We start from the raw sequence: 19589 nt of genomic DNA on the forward strand, positions 1-19589 counted from the left end.
CAAGTAGTGTGAGTTTGATGAGCCACCAGAGGCTGAGGGAAGTGAACTTCCTGACTCAGCTGTCTTCTTCTCTTTGCATATTCTTTCACAGCAGACTGTGGCATTTGAGCTTGAAATGTGCAAGAGCAGTGATGGAAGGAGAACAGCCTCGTTAGGCAAAGGCCTCAGGGCCAGAACCTTCTCAGCCTTTGTACTCCATCTCCTCCTTTCTGCCTAATCTCTCCCTTTGTGCCCAACCAGAATTATCCTGGTGAGATCTAAGAGCTTCAATCTCTCTCCAGAGGCCTGGAGCACAGCCCTGTGAGGAGAGGCTGAGGGAGCTGGGGGTGTGCAGCCTGCAGAAGAGGAGGCTCTCAACACCTTCCAGCACCTCAACATCTCTCTGGAATGGAGGAGCTCATTGCTGTCTGCAGCTGCCTGTAGGGAGGCTGTAGGCAGGTGGGGTTGGGCCCTGCTGCCAGGCAGCCAGCACCAGAAGAAGGAGACACAGCCTCAAGCTGTGCCAGGGCAGGTCTAGGCTGGGTGTTAGGAGGAAGTTCCTGGCAGAGAGAGTGATTGGCATTGGAATGGGCTGCCCAGGGAGGTGGTGGAGTCTTTGTGGCTGGAGGTGCTGAAGCCAAGCCTGGCTGGGGCACTTAGTGCCATGGTCTGGTTGGTTGGGCAGGGCTGGGTGCTAGGCTGGGCTGTCTGAGCTTGGAGCTCTCTTCCAACCTGCCTGATTCTGTGATTCCATTCACAGGAGAAGCAGCAGCACCAGAAGTATCCAGGCTCTGCACCCTACACTGTTTGTTCCAGCAGAGGCATGTCAGTAACTCAGGCTCTCTTCACTCAGGGTAACCTGCTGAAGCAGAATGTTTGCACAGACCAAGAGGCTGAGGAAATTGTCAGTTCTGAGTTCCTTCAGTTGACTGAGAAGCTGCAGAGGAAGTTTGAAGCAGAGCTGCAGCACTTGGCTGTATGTTGATGGCATTTATTGTTCTTGCTCCCTGGGCTCTCTGCCCTTCCTGTGCTGCTCTCTGATAAGAATGCCTTTGCTAGGAGACAGGGACCTCCTCTGCTCTGCCCTGGGGACACCTCATCTTGAGTACTGCCTTCAGTTTTGGGCTCCCCTCTTAAAATCCCCCTGGAGCCTTCTCCTCTGCAAGCTGCACACCCCCAGCTCCCTCAGCCTGTGCTCACAGCAGAGCTGCTCCAGCCCTTGGAGCATCTTTGTGGCCTCCTCTGGCCTCACTCCAGTAGCTTCTCAAGGCCTTTTGTGATTCCATGCACGAGGATGTCTGGGCAGCTTTCCCATTCTGTCATGTCCTAGGCTTCTAGGACAAAAATGCCCTTTCTTCTCCAGCTTCCTTGGGCTCTTTTCCCCTCTCCCACTAGAAGAGACCATGCTGAATGCTGATAGTGTACTTCCAGACAGCCTTGTGTCATCTCCTGTGTCCCCTGGTTGTTTATTTCACCTTCCAGCAACCACTTTAACAACCATTTCCCTTCAATGTGTTTCTTTAGAGTGACTTTCAGGAGCTGGCTGAGGAGAACAAGCAGAATTGCAGAGCCTTGTACAGCTCTGCTGAGGAGGTCCTGGGTCTCTGGGATGTCCATCAGCTCCGAGTGTCCCAGCAGCAAGCTGAACTTCAGAAGAGATTGGATGAATGCAGCTTGAGGCAAGACAGATTGCTGCAGGTACAGAGAGAAAAATCAAGGTGGTAGAGAAAGCTTAATGCAGAGAGCCCTCTGGAATTCCAGATCCCTGCTGTCAGATCTGCAGTGGAAGCTGTGACATTCCTGCTGGAAGTTCTGAAGGGTAGTTTCAGCTACAAGGGGAGCTTCAAGGCTGGAGTGAGACTTACAAAGTGATAGGACAGGAGGCAATGGCTTCAAATCAGGGAAGAGGAGATTTAGGTTGGATGTTAGGAACAAGTTCTGCTGGCACACTGCAGCAGGTTGCCCAGGGAGGTGTTTGAGGTCCCATCCCTGGAGATATTCAAGGTGAGGCTGGACAGGGCTCTGGGCAGCCTGATCTAGCTGAGGATGTCCCTGCTGACTGCAGGGGAGGTTGGACTGGTTGAGCTTTGGAGGTTCCTTCCAATCCAGAGCACTCCATGGAGTCTGGAGCAGGTCTGGAGCTGGACCCAAGCAGAAGGCATTCTCACTGCAACAAGCCCAAAGACTCAAAATGCTCCTCAGAGTAGCTTCACCCACACTTGAGCATGTCCCTGGGGACAGAGGGAAAGGAAAGGGCTCCCACTGCTTGTTTTCTCCTGGTGACTGCTTTAGCTTGATGGGCAGGGCCTGAGATCACAGACTGCCACCCTGCAGGCTGCAGGAAGGCTTGGACTGGGGCATAGAATCAAGCAGGTTGGAAGAGACCTCCAAGCTCATCCAGTCCAACCTATCCCCTAGCCCTATCCAATCAACCAGACCATGGCACTTTGGAGGTCCCTTCCAGGCCTGCCAGTTCTCTGATCTTGTTAGGTCCATTTCTGGCAGAGCCATGCCTGGTTCTTGCTGTGGCAGTGGAGCTGAAGATTGTGTTTGCTGTGTGAAGTGGCTGCAATGCAATTTTCTCTTCCTCCCAAAGCCTTGGCCCTGTATAGAGCCTTGTTTGTGTGTTAAGCTCACAAAATGCTTTGGGTTGGAAGGGACTGTAAAGATCTTCTCATTCCAACATCCCTGCCATGGGCACCTCCCACCAGCTCAGGCTGCTCAAGGCCTCATCCAACCTGGCTTTGACCACATCCAGGCTTGGAGCCTCCACAGCTTCCTCTTGCAGTTCCTCAGCACCCTCTTGGGGAAGAGTTTCTTCCTAATGCCACATCTAAACCCAGCTGCTTCCAGTTTGAAGCTGTTACCCCTTCTCCTGTCACTGCCTGCTACCCCTCCAGCTATCACACTATGGGCACAGCAGGGCACTTGGAGTGGCAGTGGCAGAGATGTTGTTTCATTCTCTGGGATAGATCTTCATAGCAGACAAGGTTTGTAAGGTGCCTTCTCCTCTTGGCATAGAACAGAGCTGCACAATCAAATCATCTGCATCCTAAATACTTAATGAAGCATTTCAGTAACCACCACATCACTTTCCCTGGGTTCTTTTTGTGTGGCCTTAGATGAAGGAAGTCAATCTGGATGTGATTATGGACCAGATGAGAACAGCAAGCTCTGAAGAGAAGCTGAATCAGTATTTGGAGCAGGCCCTTTCCTCTTTAGATGACCTTCAAGCCAGGTATGAGTTCTGTAGTGAAGAAGGAAAGCAAGGTTGGGTGTTGGGTGCACTGCTTAGGTCCTGTCCATGCTGTGGTGTGCAGGGGTGGCAAACCCCCTGCTTGCTGCTGCCCTTGGGAAGGTAGCAATAAACCAGAAAAGCTTCAGCTGCAGCTGAGTGTGGTGAGCAAACAACTTGGCAGGCAGTCATTTGGCCTCTCCCTTTTAATATTCCTCCTGCAAACACAAGTCTTGAATGTGTCCAGTCCAAAATGAAAGAGCTGCAATCCTTTGTTGGGAGGATTTCTTCCCTTGTGGGCACTTACAGGTTTGTAGTGCAGCAATGATGTCAACTAACTGAGCCAGGAGGAGCTTGTTTGTGCTCAGGCTAAGCAGAACCAGCACAGGCTTTAGCCTGAAAGGTTTTTAGGAGAGTGGTCAAGGAGTTAGGATTGAATTTCAAGACTTTGTAGTCCTATTTACCTTCATTTCTATGCACACCTGAGTCTCTTGGCCTTGGTTTTGCAGATATGAGACATTCAAGCAAGATCTGATGGATGAATTCATGACTTACCCAGAAGCTGTTTTGCAGGAGCTGATTTCTTACAGCACATCTCTCAGCCAATATTTTGGTGTCAAGGAAGTCTTCAAACAGGTCCAAAGAACACAAACCTCTTCTGGTTTAGAACCCAACTGATCTGTGAAGTATTCAGTTGGGGAGGGGAATTTACACTGGCTTCAGCACTGAGGTTATCAGAGAACCACAGAATGCCAGGTTGGAAGGGATCCCAGGGATCATCTGGTCCAACCTTTCTAGCTGGCAGTGTGTTTAGTTTTATACATCAAAGCACTGCTTTGGCCATAGGACTGAAGTTGTTTTGAGGGGAGCACAAATCTTTTCCCTGTCCCACTCCTCAAGCTCTGTGTTTGGTACAAACTGAACTTCAGCAAATTTAACCACCTGGGGAAAAGGTCCTGGGAGTCCTGGTGGACAACAGGGTGCCCACAGGCCAGCACCATGCCCTTGTGGCCAAGAAGGCCAAAGGCATCCTGGGGTGGATTAGAAGGGCTGTGGTGAGTAGGTCCAGAGAATAGGTCCTCCCCCTCTCTACTCTGCCCTAGTGAGGCTGCATCTGGAATATTGTGTCCACTTCTGGGTCACTCAGGTCAAGAAGGACCTCAGGGAACTGCTTGAGAGAGTCCAACAGCGAGCCACAAAGCTGCTGCAGGCAGTGGAGCATCTCCTGTGAGGCCAGGGGCAGAGGAGCCTGAGGGCTGCCCTCAGTGCTGTGCTGAATGTGTGCAGGGCAGTGCTGGGAGGACAGAGCCAGGCTCTGCTCAGGGATGGCCAAGGAGCACTGGGTGCCAGCTGGAGCAGAAGAGATGCCACAGGAACAGAAGGGAAAGCTTTTTCCCCATGAGGGTGCTGCAGCCCTGGAGCAGGCTGCCCAGAGAGGTTGTGGAGTCTCCTTCTCTGGAGACATTCCAAACCCACCTGGATGTGCTCCTGTGTGCCCTGCCCTGGGTGATCCTGCTCTGGCTGTGGGGTTGGACTGGATTTCCAGGAGTGACTTCCAACCCCTACCCTTCTGTGACTTTGTGAGGTTAATCACTTGGAGTATCACAGCTCCTTTAGAAGCTAAGGGATCCACTCCAGACTCTCATACCCCAAGGAAATGGTTACCTTTGCAGGAGCAGTATGGATTTGATTCCTCTCTATCTCTTTGTCTTTTTGTTGTTGGTTTGGTTTTAGGACTTGCAAGGAGAGACAGGCTCAAACTCCACAGCTCCAGATCAAGGTAATACCTCCCTGATCCAAACAGGTAGTTTTGCTTGCTTGGTTTTCAGTCTGCATCTCTTTAGATTCTGACCAGCAAAACTCTGCTTTACCTGGCAAGCAGCAGGTGGGGCTTCAGGAGCTGAACATCTACAGGAGCAACAAGCTGAGAGCATCATGCAAGGAGAGGAAAAGGTGGATGGGTGTCAAGGAGAAAAAGAAGAGCCAAAGCTAGCTGATAATGAGGAGACCCTTGCACAGGGAACTGGAGGAAGAGAGAAAGAAGAAGATGGGCAAAGCATTCCTCATGAGAGGGAAGAAACTGAGCCTGCAGGGCAGGGGGTAAGCATTGCACAGCTAAGTGAGCAGAGAGGGAACTGGGAGGTGAGGGAAATCATGATAAAAGAGTCTTTTTGTGCAAGAAATTGCATACCAGAATGGTAAGAAAGCTCTCTGCTGAGCCTGGATCCCTCAAAGCAGCTTGGGTTCAGTTTGTACACAGAGGACTCTGTGGTTGCCATTCAGCTCTGGACTGTCAGAGCTTTACCTGGGCTGGTTGAGTGTCTCATTGCCATTCCCTTCTGGACAGTCAGAGCTTTCCCTGGGCTGGTTGAGTGTCTCATTGCCATTCCCATCTGGACTGTCAGAGCTTTCCCTGGACTGGTTGAGTGTCTCATTGCCATTCCCTTCTGGACAGTCAGAGCTTTCTCTGGGCTGGTTGAGTGCCTCACAGAGTTTAGAACCATTCCTTTTGCACTGCTTCAACCCTTGTCAAAACCTTCAGCACAGAATTTCTCATTTAATGTCTGTCTTTCTTCCTCTCATCACCACACTCCTAGCTTGTGGTGGATGTTTTAAGCTGTAATTGTAGCTGAATGTTAGTGGAATGGATTTATCACTGTGCCAACAGCCTTTTAAAAGCTTCATGACTGCCTGTTGAGCCTTGCAAGGATGTTCTCTGTGTGAATGCTATCCAAACCCAGAACATTATTCTTTACCACCTCAGCATTCTTCCCTTAGCTTGGGCCCTGCTGTTGCTATGTTTGTACCTTTCAAGATGCTGATTTCCAACTCCTTCCTAGGCTGTGCTCAGCAGCAGTGAGGCAGGAAGCTCTGGAACTGCCTTTGAGACCTTTTCCACTTCCAGTGGGAACTCTTACACAGTTCTTCAAGTCGAAGAGGCAGGAAGGACTGACACCCCAGGGACTTCTCTTACCAAATGTGGGGAAGAATCACTTCCTGTGCACCTGAAACATGTACTGATCAGAGAACCTGTGCTTGCAGAGCTGAGGAGGAGGTCAGCAGAAAACAGTTGATGCTCTTTCTCTCATTGCCTTTAGGCAACAGATAAACCTCAGCTCCCTGAAAGAAACATGAGACTGAAGGGGGAAACATGAGACTCAGGGGGAACTTCTTTACTGGAAGGGTCCCAGAGCACTGGCACAGGCTCCCCAGAGAGATTGTGGAATCTCCTTCTCTGGAGACTTTCAAGGCCTGTCTGGATGTGTTCCTGTGTGTTCTGTGCTAGATTGTGTGGTCCTGCTCTGGCAGAGGGGTTGGACTAGATGATCTCCTTGGATCTCTTCCAACCCCTGACATCTGTGAGCCTGTGAAGGTGCAAAGATTGTGACATTATTTGGACACATCACACTCTGTGCTTCTGTGCTCTGCAACCTGTGCCAGTGTCTCACCACCCTCACTGCAAACAACTTCTTCCTAACATCCACTTTCAATCTCCCCTCTGCAACTTCAAACCCATTCCTCCTCATCCTGTCATTACAAGGCCTTGTCAGTAGTCCCTCCCCAGCCCTCCTGTAGCCCCCTTTAGACACTGGAAGGCCACTCCAAGGTCTCCTTGAAGCCTTCTCATGCCAATGCCAACAAAACCATCACACCTTGTGGTTGGATCCTTAGAACGAGTAGATGCAGTCAGTTCTCATTTATTCCTCACTGGAATGTTTCTTTGTTCACTCCCAGGCTTCGCCTCTCCTGCTTTGAACACTTGGAGCAGTGGTTTGCAGAGTCCTTGTCCAACTGCCATGGCTTTGTAGCTGCCAAGAAAGAGGAGCTGAGCTCAGATCTTGAGCTGCGTCTTCGAGCCCATCAGGAGATGAAGGAGCAGATAGAGACAAAGATCTACAATCTTAGAGCTGGTACTGGCTTGGTTCTTACTCTGAGCATTGCATGCTCTCAGCAGACCAAAAACTGGCAGTGTCAGGCAGCTCAGTAGCAGAGATGTGGTCCTCTGAGTGTGTGTGTCTCTGCTTGTGTATTGTGCCAAGCTGTGAACATAAAGCTTCATTCCTTAACTTCACAGAATCAGTCAGGCTTGGAGGGGACCACAAGGATCAGCCAGTCCCAACCCCCCTGCCATGCCCAGGGACACCCTACCCTAGAGCAGGCTGCCCACAGCCTCAGCCAGCCTGGCCTCAACCACCTCCCTGGGCAACCCATTCCAGCCTCTCACCACTCTCCTGCTCAACAACTTCCTCCTCACCTCCAGCCTCACTCTCCCCACCTCCAGCTTTGCTCCATTCCCCCCACTCCTGGCACCCCCTCACAGTCTCAAAAGTCCCTCCCCAGCTTTTTTGTAGCCCCCTTCAGATGCTGGCAGGCCACCAGAAGGTCACCTGGGAGCCTCCTCTGCTGCAGCCTGCACAGCCCCAACTCTTTCAGTCTGTGCTCACAGCAGAGCTGCTGCAGCTTCTGAGCATCCTCCTGGCCCTGCTCTGGACACTCTCCAGCATCTCCACAGCCCTCTTGTCCCAGGGGCTCCAGAGCTGGATGCAGTACTCCAGGTGGGGTCTCAGCAGAGCAGAGGGGGAGAATCCCCTCCTTGGCCCTGCTGGCCACACTTCTGCTGCTGCAGCCCAGGCTCTGCTTGGCTTTCTGGGCTGCAAGTGCACACTGCTGGCTCCTGTTGAGCTTCTCCTCCAGCAGCATCCCCAAGTCCCTCTCCTCAGGGCTGCTCTCCAGCCACTCACTGCCCAGCCTGGATCTGTGCTTGGGTTTGCCTTGCCCCAGCTGCAGGACCTTGCCCTTGGTCTTGTTGCACCTCCTGAGCTTGGCTTGTGCCACCTCTGCAGCCTGTCCAGGTCCCTCTGGATGGATCCTACCCTGCAGCCTGGCTGCTGCACCACACAGCTTGGTGTGGGCAGCAAACTTGCTGAGGCTGCACTCAGTGCCTCTCTCCATGGCACCCACAAAGATGTTGAACAAGACTGACTCCAGGACTTAGAAGCACCCAGCTGAGTCTAGTCTGGGTGATTTAATTGTGTGTTGGGTGTGGCTGACTCTGAAACCATCACACCAACCTGTTCTGACGTGGAGCAACACAAGATACTTGAGATTGGAACAGATTAGGAGCTGCCAGGGCTAGAAGTCAGTGCAGATAACTCAATGAAACTGAATGGAATTCCTTTTACTTGGATGTTTTATCCCCTCTGAGGTCTGGCTGCCTTGATTTGCCTCCTGCTCTGATTGTGGGTTGCCTGCTGGCTGTGCCAGCCCACAGCAAAGGGGGACCCATGGTATACAATGCTCACCAGGGTGCACAACTTCTTCTCTTCCCAGCTGAGCTGTTGCTGCACAAAAAGCAGCTGGAGTGCCACTGTGCAGAGGTGGGGGAAGCTCTCCAGAAGGAGAAAGAAGACTTTCTGCTGTTCTGTGATCAGCAAAAGAACTTCAGCAAGCTCCTGGAGGCGAGGATGCAGGACATAGAGTCTGTCTTCTGCAGTGCTCCTATGAATGAGAAGTGAGTGAGCCAGAGGTGCTGCTGCTGGCAATGTCAGCCTCACAGATTGCCTTGGGCTGGAAGGGAGCCTCAGAGGCCATCTTGTCCCTGCAGTCAGCAAGGGCACCTCCAACTAGATCAGGCTACCCAGGGCCACGTGAAGTCTGATCTTGACTGTCTGCAGGGACAGAGCTGGTTTTGATGATGCTCCTTGATGATGTCTCCTTTGTGAGACACTGCAGCAGCTTGCCCAGGGAGCTTGTGGATGTCCCCTGCCTGGAGGTGTTCAAGGCCTTGAGCGGCTTGGTCCAGTGCAAGGTGTCCCTGCCCATGGCAGGGAGTTAGAATTGGGTGATCTTTAAGGTTCCTTCCAATCCAAACCATCTATGGCTCCATGGATGATACCTTCCCAGTGACCAACAGGACTCTGAGCTGCTTTCAGGATGCTTTCAGCATACAAGATCACAGGATTTAGGGATTGGAAGGGACCTCTGGAGGTCTAAAGTCCAAACTCCTTGCCAGAGCAGAATCATAATCTAGTGCAGGTCTCACAGGAACACATCCAGATGGGTCTTGAAAGTATCCAGAGAAGGAGACCAAACCACTCTGAAGTTCTGTGTGCAGTTCTGGAGCCCCCAGCACAAGCAGGACATGGAAGTGTTGGAGCCAGTGCAGAGGAGGCCACCAAGATGCTGAGAGGGCTGCAGCAGCTCTGCTGTGAGCACAGGCTGAGAGAGTTGGGGCTGTGCAGCCTGGAGAGGAGAAGGCTTGGAGGAGACCTTGGAGTGGCCTTGCAGGATCTGAAGGGGCTTCAAGAGGGCTGAGGAGTGACTATTGACAAGGTCTGGGAATGCCAGGAGGAGGAGGAATGGGTTTGGACTGGCAGAGGGGAGATTGAAACTGGATGTTGAGAAGTTGTTTGCAGTGAGGGTGGTGAGACACTGGCACAGGTTGCCCAGGGAGGTTGTGGAGCACAGAACCTCCCTGGAGGTGTTCAGGACCAGGCTTGATGAGACCTTGAGCAGCCTGTTCTAGTGGGAAGTGTCCCTGCCTATGGCTGGGGGTTGGAACTGGCTGAGCTTTGAGGTCCCTTCCAACCTAAGCCATTCTGAGATTGATTCTCAGATGTTGATCAGCTATTTCCAGCCAGCAGGCTCTGAATCTGTGCTCCCCTTTCTAAGTGTTTCCCCTGTGGTTTATTATCTGCCTCCAGGTTGGTTTCCTTCAAGGCCAATGTGCACTCTGAGCTGCAGATCCTCCTGAAGGTCATCCACGTCTCCATCAGGAGCTACCGCAGCTACCTGGAGGAAGCTTTAGGAAACATAAGGGATTCAAATGTGGATTTCCTCAAAGCCTGCAGGTAAAGTGATGTGATCTTTGATCACATTCTGGGCTCCTCTGCTCCACAACCTCCCTGAAGGTGTTCAGAATCAGGTTGGATGAGGCCTTGAGCAACCTGTTCCAGTGGGAGGTGTCCCTGCCTATAGCAGGGGGTTTGGAACTGGCTGAGCTTTGAGGTCCTTTCCAACCTAAAGCATTCTCTGATTCTAAGACTGGTGGCCAATTGCTTTTCCCTTGCAGGTTATTTTCAGAGGGAGGAACCTTTTCTCCTGAGGAGGTGGAATTGTTCAGCAAGCATCTTCAGGAGCAAAGCAAACACATTGACTCGTTTGAGAGCTTAACCAAGGCAGAACTGGACCAAGTGGAATCAAAATGCTTGGAGGAGGTGTGCAGAGCTTCATTCCTTCAGCTGACCTACCACAGTGGCATATTTCTAGACTCATAGAATGGGTTGGATTGGAAGAAACCCCCAAAGGTCACCCAGTTCAACCACCCCTGCATTCAGCAGGGACATCCTTCACTAGAGCAGGTTGCTCAGAGACTTTTCTAGCTGTGATTTAGAAGCTTGCTCCCAGACTGGCACTGGAAGGCTGCTGTGTGTGAGCTGATGGATCAAATTAAACACAAGTGGTGAAGTCTATTACTTAAGTGTTGTTAAAAGGTGGAAATGAATTGCTTCTGTCTCTTGTCTCTGGCATCCCTGCAGGCTACTGAAGTGATCAACCAGACTGATATAAAGTTTCACTACATCTTTATGGACCGAGAATTCATGGAGAGTGTCCAAAGGTTTCTGAGGCATCTACGAGTGCAAATCAAGTCAGAGGTACATAGAGAGACATCAGAACTGGGTTTAAATCAGTTCAAATAGACTCACTGAATGGCTTTAGGTTGGAAGGGACCTCAGAGATCACAGGCTTGCAGGATGTTAGGGGTTGGAAAGGAACCAAAGAGAGCATCCAGTCCAACCCCCCTGCCAGAGCAGGACCATCCAATCTAGCTCAGGGCACACAGGAACACATCCAGACAGGCCTGGAAAGGCTCCACAGGAGGAGACTCCACAACCTCTCTGGGCAGCCTGTGCCAGGGCTCTGGGACCCTTCCAGGCAAGAAATTCCCTCCTGTGTTGATCTGGAACCTCCTGTGCTGCAGCTTCCACCCATTGCTGCTTGCCCTATCTCAGGGAGCAGTGAGCAGAGGCTGCCCCACTCCTCCTGACCCCCAACCCTCAGAGGGGGACATTGATTGAATCACAGAATAGTTTAGGTTGGAAGGAACCTCAAAGCTCAGCCAATTCTGACCCCCAGCCATAGGTAGGGACAGCTCCCACTAGAACAGATTGCTCAAGGTCTCATCCAGCCTGGTCCTGAACACCTCCCTGGGCAACCTGTGCCAGTGTCTCACCACCCTCAACCTGTGCCAGTCTCTCACCACCCTCACTGCAAACAACTTCTTCCTACCATCCAGCTTCAATCTCCCCTCTTCCAGTTTAAACCCATTAGTGAGGGTGGTGAGACCCTGGCACAGGTTGCCCAGGGAGGTTGTGGCTGCTCCCTCCCTGGAGATATTCACGGCCAGGCTGGATGAGATCTTGAGTGACCTGTTCTAGTGGGGGTTCTCTGCCTATGGCAGGTGGTTGGAACTGGCTGAGCTTTGAGATCCCTTCCAAGCTAAACCATCCTATGGCTCCATGATTCTCAGGCAGGGGCACAGACTGCCCGGGGAGGTAGTGGAGTCACCAGCCCTGGAGATGTTTTCAAGAGGTGTGGATGTGGTGCTGAAGGCTGTGGTTTAGTGGCAGTGGCTTAGCAGCAGTGGTGGGATTCTAAGCTCTGGATGAGGATTTGGACTTGATGATCTCAAAGGTCTCTTCCAACCTCAGCAGTTCTATTATCAGCTTAAACCTGCTGCAGTTGTGCTGGATCCCTGTGGCTTTCCAGCATGCTGAGTATGTACATGTGAAGAGACCACCCAGTGTGGCTGTGTGCTGCAGTAAAGGACACAAAGGGTTGCTTTAGTCAATTGTCCTCAGCCTTTCCTCTGAGAAGTGCCCACTGAGTGGTTTTTAGTAGTGAATTTAGTGGTTTCAAAGTAGAACTTCTCCAAATCCCTTGCTTGCCTTGATTCACCTCACCAATATCTGCTTCTTCAGGTGGCAAATTCCAATCTGCAGGCACAGACACTGAACTCTTACCTGGAGAAGCTCCAGCAGAAGACAGATGCTTGTGCTCATCCTGCTGCAGATAAAGAAGTGAGTTCTAATCAGTGTTTGGCACTCATTTAACTCTCTATGCACCTTTGGGTAAGGTGTAAAGGAATCATTTGGAGGTAGACTCATGTATACACCTAAGGAGGTGGAAGGAAAGAGGTTTGACCACAGAACTTTTTGCTGTTAGCCAAACAGAGCTCTCAGGCTCTCTGCAATCACTTTGACTCCATGGGTGTGTAGATAAAATGGTGACAGAACAGAGTGAAAGGTTGTTGTAAGCAGCAGGCAGTGTGCTTGAGAGGTGTGAAATGAGCCAGCAGTGTGTCCTTGTGGCCAAGAAGGCCAAAGGCATCCTGGGGTGGATTAGAAGAGATGTGGTGAGTAGGTCCAGAGAGGTTCTTCTCCCTCTCTACTCTGCCCTGGTGAGGCCATATCTGGAATACTGTGACCAGTTCTGGGGCCCCCAGGTCAAGAAGGACCTCAGGGAACTGCTTGAGAACCCAGCCCAGACCCCCAGGCTGCTGCAGGCAGTGAGTATCCCCTGTGAGGCCAGGCTGAGGGAGCTGTGGTTGGGAGCAGAGGAGCCTGAGGGCTGCCCTCAGTGCTGTGCTAAAGATGTGCTGTGTGGGGAGGACAGAGCCAGGCTCTGCCCAGGAGTGACCAAGGACAGAACAAGGGGCACTGGGTGCCAGCTGGAGCAGAGGAGGTGCCACAGGAACAGAAGGGAAAACTTCTTCCCTGTGAGGGTGCTGCAGCCCTGGAGCAGGCTGCCCAGAGAGGCTGTGGAGTCTCCTTCTCTGGACACATTCCAAACCCACCTGGATGTGCTCCTGTGTGCCCTGCCCTGGGTGATCCTGCTCTGGCTGTGGGGTTGGACTCAACCTTTTGAGGTTCTTTCCAACCCCTTCCATTTGTGATTCTGGAGAGCAGCTGGGTCAGTAAATAAAGGGAATGTCACCTGCCTTTTCATGTCCTCCAGGCTTTGACCTCTGAAGAGCTGTATGAATTCATCAAGGAAGTATTGGCAGAAGTGAAAAAGAGGAGCCTGTACCTTGACTGTCTGCTAGGAAAAGCAACAAGCCTGCATGTTAGTGTGAGGAAGCATCCAAGTTCTCTGATTTCATCTGGGAATTACTCTTGGGTGCCTCAACATTACTGTCAGAATTACAGACAGCTTCTTTACAGCCTCTGGAGCAACAGAGTGCTTGGGAGGAGTGCTTCAGTGATCACTAACTGCCTGCTACAGTCAACAGAGGCCTGGAGCACAGCCCTGTGAGGAGAGGGCTGAGGGAGCTGCGGGGGGTGCAGCCTGCAGCAGAGGAGGCTCAGGGACAGAGCTCATTGCTGTCTGCAGCTGCCTGCAGGGAGGCTGTAGCCAGGTGGGGTTGGGCTCTGCTGCCAGGCAGCCAGCAAACAGAAGAAGAGGACACAGCCTCAAGCTATGCCAGGGGAGGTCCAGGCTGAATGTTAGGAGGAAGTTCCTGGCAGAGAGAGTGATTGGCACTGGAATGGGCTGCCCAGGGAGGTGGTGGAGTCTCTGTGCATGGAGGTGTTTGAAGCCAAGGCTGGCTGGGGCACTTAGTGCCATGGTCTGGTTGGTTGGGCAGGGCTGGGTGCTAGGTTGGATTCATGAGCTTGGAGGTTACTGAATCCAGTTCTGGAACCCCCATTACAAGAGGGCTGTGGAGATGCTGGAGAGTGTCCAGAGCAGGGCCAGAAGGATGCTCAGAGGCTGCAGCAGCTCTGCTGTGAGCACAGCCTGAAAGAGTTGGGGCTGTGCAGGCTGGAGCAGAGGAGGCTCCCAGGGGACCTTCTTGTGGCCTTCCAGCATCTGAAGGGGGCTACAAAGAAGCTGGGGAGGGACTTCTGAGGCTGTCAGGGAGTGCCAGGAGTGGGGGGAATGGAGCAAAGCTGGAGGTGGGGAGAGTGAGGCTGGAGGTGAGGAGGAAGCTGTTGAGCAGGAGAGTGGTGAGAGGCTGGAATGGGGTGCCCAGGGAGGTGGTTGAGGCCCCATGGCGGGAGGTGTTTGAGGCCAGGCTGGCTGAGGCTGTGTGCAGCCTGCTCTAGGGTAGGGTGTCCCTGGGCATGGCAGGGGGGTTGGCACTGGCTGCTCCTTGTGCTCCCTTCCAGCCCTGCCTGGTTCTATGACTCTCTGTCTCTTCCAACCTGATTGATTCTATGATTTTCCTTCCTCTTTCAGGAAGACTTTGCCCCTCCTACAACAGATGCTGGACAAGGTCCAGTTGCTCCTGCAGAGCACCTCGGGGGTGAGAAGAAAATGCTGCTGATGGGGCTGGACCCTGAGCAACATCCTTTGTTAATGCCAAGCAGAATGGGCAAGCCTGCACTTGATGATTTAGCTCTGGGTGTTATCCAGAACTTACTGGAGTAAGTACTTGTTTGCCTGAAGGGATCTTCCTCTCATGGTCTTTGGTTGCCTTTGCTATACAGAACTCTTCATGAGGCTCTGGAGGAGGCAGCAAAAGGAGCTTCACCTGGAGGATTGTTGCTTTTGCATGCCAGGAGCACATCAGGATTTTCCTGAAGTCCTGCTTGGTAGTTCAGCTTTGTGTACAGACAACAGCTGCACGCACTGCTCGCAGGGGATGCTGCTCTAAGGCAGCCTGGCAAGGTTTAGAAATCATTCTTATTGAGCCTTGCTTTCTAAAAGCACCAATTCTGGCCAAATACACCACCCTGGAGGGATATTAGGGATGCATGAAGAAATCCTTGCCTGAAGCTGTGCCAGGGCAGGTCTTGGCTGGATGTTATGAGAAAGTTGTTGTTGGAGAGAGTGATTGGCATTGGAATGGGCTGCCCAGGGAGGTGGTGGAGTCTTTGTGGCTGGAGGTGTTGAAGCCAAGGCTGGCTGGGGCACTTAGTGCCATGGTCTGGTTGGTTGGGCAGGGCTGGGTGCTAGGTTGGGCTGTCTGAGCTTGGAGCTCTCTTCCAACCTGCTTGATTCTATGATCCTTTCAGTGCAGGTGGGGAGACACTGGAACAGGTTGCCCCAGGGAGGTTGTGGATGCTCCCTGCCTGGAGGTGTCAAGGCCAGTTTGGATAAGGCCTTGAGTGACCTGGGCTGGTGGGAGGTGTCCCTATCCATAGCTGCTGAGCTCTTCTTTGGTTTTGTTTTGTTTCAGGATTCAGCCATCCCAAAAACACTCAGGCCTCAATCAGATGAGAAGTCATCGGTCACGGTCAGGTGTGTCCCTCCAACAGCTGAGGGAGCCTGCAGGAAGGCTGCAGAGAGACTCTTCCTGAGGGTGTCTAGACATAGGCCGAGGGGGGATGGTTTGAAGCTGAGGCAGAGCAGGGTTAGAGTGGAGCAGAGGAAAAAGTTCTTCAGTGTGAGGGTAGTGAGACCCTGAAACAGGCTGTCCAGGGAGGCTGTGGATGACTGCTGCCTGGGGATGCTCAAGGCCAGGTTGGATGAGGCCTTAAGAGCAGCTGAGTCTAGCTGAGAGGTGTCCCTGGGCATGGTGGGGAAGTTGGAGTAGGATGATCTGTGAGGTCTCAAGTTGTGCAGGGGGGAGGCATAGGGTGGATGTTGTTAGGAAGTTGTTGTCAGAGAGAGTGATTGGCATTGGAATGGGCTGCCCAGGGAGGTGGTGGAGTCTTTGTGCCTGGAGGTGTTGAAGCCAAGGCTGGCTGGGGCACTTAGTGCCATGGTCTGGTTGGTTGGGCAGGGCTGGGTGCTAGGTTGTGCTGTCTGAGCTTGGAGATCCCTTCCAGCCTGCTTGATTCTATGATTCTATGAATGAGAGCACAAACTACAAGCACATCAGAACAGCCTTCAGGTGGCATTTATCCAATGTTCTTCCTCTTTCCTTGGCATCCCTGAAGCAGTTCTCTCCTCAAGGAAGCATTTTCCCTCACGTGTGCACAGTGAAGCTCCTCAGAACGTTGCTGCTTCTGGCTCTGCAGCTCCAAGCAGCAAGAAGTCAGCTAAGACAAAGATGCCAAAAGGAAGGTAAGAGTCCTGAAAGGAGGAATTCCACTTCAGCTATTCCTGGGTAGGATTCTTCCTAAACTTTGGCCACTGCCTGTCCCTTGTGAAATTCCTATTGCTGTTTCTGTCAGCCTTCTTCCCAGCTCTGCTGATCCTCTGGGATCTTCCCCCTGTGTCTGTCCTCATGACCAGCTCTGCTTTTTATCTTTGCAGATCTGGGCTGGGAAAACCTTTTGCTTTGATCCTTCATCTGCTCTTGTTTTGTGTTCTGAAGGTGTTGGACTATAGACTAACCCCACCCTTAGAAACACTCAATCATTTCAGTTGGAAAAGACCTTTAAGATCATGGAGCCCAAAAAGCCTCTAACATTTCCAAGGCTAAACCATGGCTCTCAGCACCACTTCTCTGCCTCTTAAACACCTTCAGGGGTGGAGAAGTGTTTAACATCTTGAATTGGTATGGCTGAAAGGACAATAGCTGAAGGGATCCTGCAGGAGGGCTGAAGAAAGACTTTTCCTGAGGGTGTCTGAAGACAGGGCAAGGAGGAATGGTTTGAAACTAAGGGAGAAGTTGTTCAGTTGTTCAGCCTCTCCTCACAGGGTGGTGAGACTCTGGAACAGGCTGCCCAGGCAGGCTGTGGCTGCCTCCTGCCTGGGGTTATTCAAGGCCAGGTTGGATGAGGTCTTCAGAGCAGCTGAGTCTAGTTGAGAGGTGTCCCTGGGCATGGCAGGGAGTTTGGAGCAGATGATTCCTGAGGTCCCTTCCAACTTGAGCCTTTCCAGGATTCCATAATTCTACTATGGCTGAATTTTAAGGCCTGGGGTATGAGCAGCACATCCTCAGCTTAGTCCATAAATGAAATGAGCCACTGTGACAGTGGAAACAACAGGAAAGTTTTGAGGAGCCATGAAGGAGACAATCCAGAGAAGTATTTTTTCCATCCCCCAAAAAAAGTATTTTCATAGGAGGGTACAAGAGAGCTTAGAATGGAATAGACCAAATAACAGCCAGAGAAGAGAAGTGCTGCTGGATAGTCTCAAAGGTAATGTTTTGCCTATCTAGGAAGCAGAAGCACTCCAAACCAGTTCCCAGAGACAGGAGATTCCAGCTGTTTGGAGAGAAGCCTCCAGAATCTGAGTAAGTCATCTGCCTGTGCAGAAATAATTGGGATGATGGGAATCATAAAATCATAGAGTGAAGCAGGTTGGAAGAGAGCTCCAAGCTCAGCCAGCCCAACCTAGCACCCAGCCCTGCCCAACCAACCAGACATGGCACTAAGTGCCCCAGCCAGCCTTGGCTTCAACACCTCCAGCCACAAAGACTCCACCACCTCCCTGGGCAGCCCATTCCAATGCCAATCACTCTCTCTGACAAACTTTCTCCTCACATCCAGCCTGGGACTTGCCCTGGCACAGCTTGAGGCTGTGTCCCCTTCTGGTGCTGGCTGCCTGGCAGCAGAGCCCAACCCCACCTGGCTACAGCCCTCCCTGCAGGCAGCTGCAGACAGCAATGAGCTCTGCCCTGAGCCTCCTCTGCTGCAGGCTGCACCCCCCCCCAGCTCCCTCAGCCTCTCCTCACAGGGGTCTGCTCCAGCCCCTCCCCAGCCTTGCTGCCCTTCTCCAAACACCTTCCAGCACCTCAACATCTCTCTGCAATTCAGGAGCCCAGCACTGGTCACAGCACTCCAGGTGTGTCCTGAGCAGTGCTGAGCACAGGGGCAGAAGAACCTCCCTTGTCCTACCCAGGCAGAAACTTACAACAGTTCAGGCTCTCTGCTGCTTCTGATTTATGTATTTTTGAATGTTTTCTTTGTTTTCAGTACATTTAAGGGAATTGTTTCTGAATTATTCTCTGGAAGGGCCAATGACAGCCTCTTGTGCCTGGCTGAGGTAAGGAAACACAGTGTTCATGGATCCCTGAATTCATGGAATGCTTTGGGGTGGAAGGAACCTTAAAGAACATCCAGATCCAACTCCCCTGCCACAGGCAGGATACCTCCCACTAGAACAGGTTGCTCAAGGTCTCATCCAAGCTGGTCCTGAACACCTCCCTGAGCAACCTGTGCCAGAGTCTCAGCACCCTCAACCTGTGCCAGGGTCTCAGCACCCTCAACTTCTGCCAGTGTCTCCTCACCCTCACTGTCAAGAACTTCTTCCTCTTCTCCAGTCTCTCACCTCCTCAAGTTTCAAACCCATTCTCTCTCATCCTATCACTACAAGCCTTTCTCAAAAGTCCCTTCCCATCTTTCTTCAGGTACTTCAGGCCCCTTCAGGTCCTGGAAAACTGCTCTAAGATCTCTCCAGAACCTTCTTTCCTCCAGGCTGAACAGCCTCAAGGGATGAGGCACTTAGTGCCATGGTCTGGTTGATTGGCTAGGGGCTGGGGTGCTAGGTTGGGCTGGATGAGCTTGGAGAGCTCTTCCATCCTGGTTGATTCTATGATTTGCCTCAGTCCTTTTTGTTTCCACAGCTCTGGTCCTGTCAGATAAATCATTTGGTTGTTTGTAGGGCTTGGAGGACCACCCAAATTGCTCCTATCTTCAGCAGTGCATCTGTTTTTAACTAGCATTGGGCACTGCATTTTAACAACCCTTTTCTGTACAGATATTAACCTTCAGAGGAAGAAAACTGATCTCAAAGAAGAGGGTGGTTGATAACCTTTGTGTATCCCTGCTGCTGCTACATGCCTAGCTGGGGCTTGGTTGAATGTGTAATCTACAACTTCTCTGTGTGGTTGTGTTTTTACCTCCTGAAGAAGTTCTACCAAGAGCAGAAGCCTCAAAGCACAATACTTGAAGACCTGCCAGAGACATTTGAGCACTGTGCAGATGTATTTGAACAGAATCTGCTGTCCTTACCAAAGCCAGGCAGAAGAGTACCACAGCTCCTGCCTGAGAGGTAAATTCACTCAGTGAGAACTTTGGATTTCTTCTGGGGGTCATTTTTCAGTGGTGTAAACTGGAAAATGGAATTTTTGTGCCATCTTAATCCTTCAGAAGCAGTGTGGAAGCTCCACTGGATGGGATGTTCAGGTTGGGTTTTCCTGGCAGAAGGGCAAATAGTCTCTTTTTTTTACATTATGAGCTACTATACCCAAGGCAGAAGGGCTCTGAACTAAGGTGAAAGTCCTCTACAGGCTCGCAGCTTTTAGCAAATGTGTGCTTCTCAAAGAACAAAGGCATGGCAGGACAGAACCTCTGTGAGAGGTTGTGCAGCCTGCAGCAGAGGAGGCTCAGGGCAGAGCTCATTGCTGGCTGCAGCTGCCTGAAGGGAGTTGTAGCCAGGTGGGGTTGGGCTCTGCTGCCAGGCAGCCAGCACCAGAACAAGGGGGACACAGCCTGAAGCTGTGCCAGGGCAGGTCTAGGCTGGATGTCAGGAGGAAGCT

At 51.8% G+C, this 19589-nt stretch overlaps 2 protein-coding genes across 2 annotated transcripts in view; one reads left to right on the top strand and one right to left on the bottom strand.

The window, feature by feature from the left end:
• Positions 1 to 19589, bottom strand: part of RPL7A (ribosomal protein L7a) — a 233057-nt gene that overhangs the window by 30868 nt on the left and 182600 nt on the right. The window lies entirely within an intron of this gene.
• CCDC180 (coiled-coil domain containing 180) overlaps positions 1 to 19589 on the top strand; it is a 37770-nt gene that overhangs the window by 11497 nt on the left and 6684 nt on the right. The window contains 21 exon segments of the mRNA XM_064171281.1: positions 833 to 955; positions 1504 to 1677; positions 3102 to 3217; positions 3724 to 3850; positions 4949 to 4994; positions 5097 to 5314; positions 6055 to 6269; positions 6950 to 7125; positions 8546 to 8726; positions 9919 to 10065; positions 10287 to 10431; positions 10753 to 10869; positions 12196 to 12294; positions 13232 to 13345; positions 14453 to 14640; positions 15396 to 15457; positions 16099 to 16225; positions 17268 to 17342; positions 18025 to 18094; positions 18960 to 19058; positions 19060 to 19102. Coding sequence (XP_064027351.1) covers positions 833 to 955; positions 1504 to 1677; positions 3102 to 3217; positions 3724 to 3850; positions 4949 to 4994; positions 5097 to 5314; positions 6055 to 6269; positions 6950 to 7125; positions 8546 to 8726; positions 9919 to 10065; positions 10287 to 10431; positions 10753 to 10869; positions 12196 to 12294; positions 13232 to 13345; positions 14453 to 14640; positions 15396 to 15457; positions 16099 to 16225; positions 17268 to 17342; positions 18025 to 18094; positions 18960 to 19058; positions 19060 to 19102 — 2662 coding nt within the window.

Source organism: Pogoniulus pusillus, chromosome 35 (genome assembly GCF_015220805.1).
Source record: "Pogoniulus pusillus isolate bPogPus1 chromosome 35, bPogPus1.pri, whole genome shotgun sequence".
In the NCBI taxonomy this organism is placed as follows: Eukaryota; Metazoa; Chordata; class Aves; order Piciformes; family Lybiidae; genus Pogoniulus; species Pogoniulus pusillus.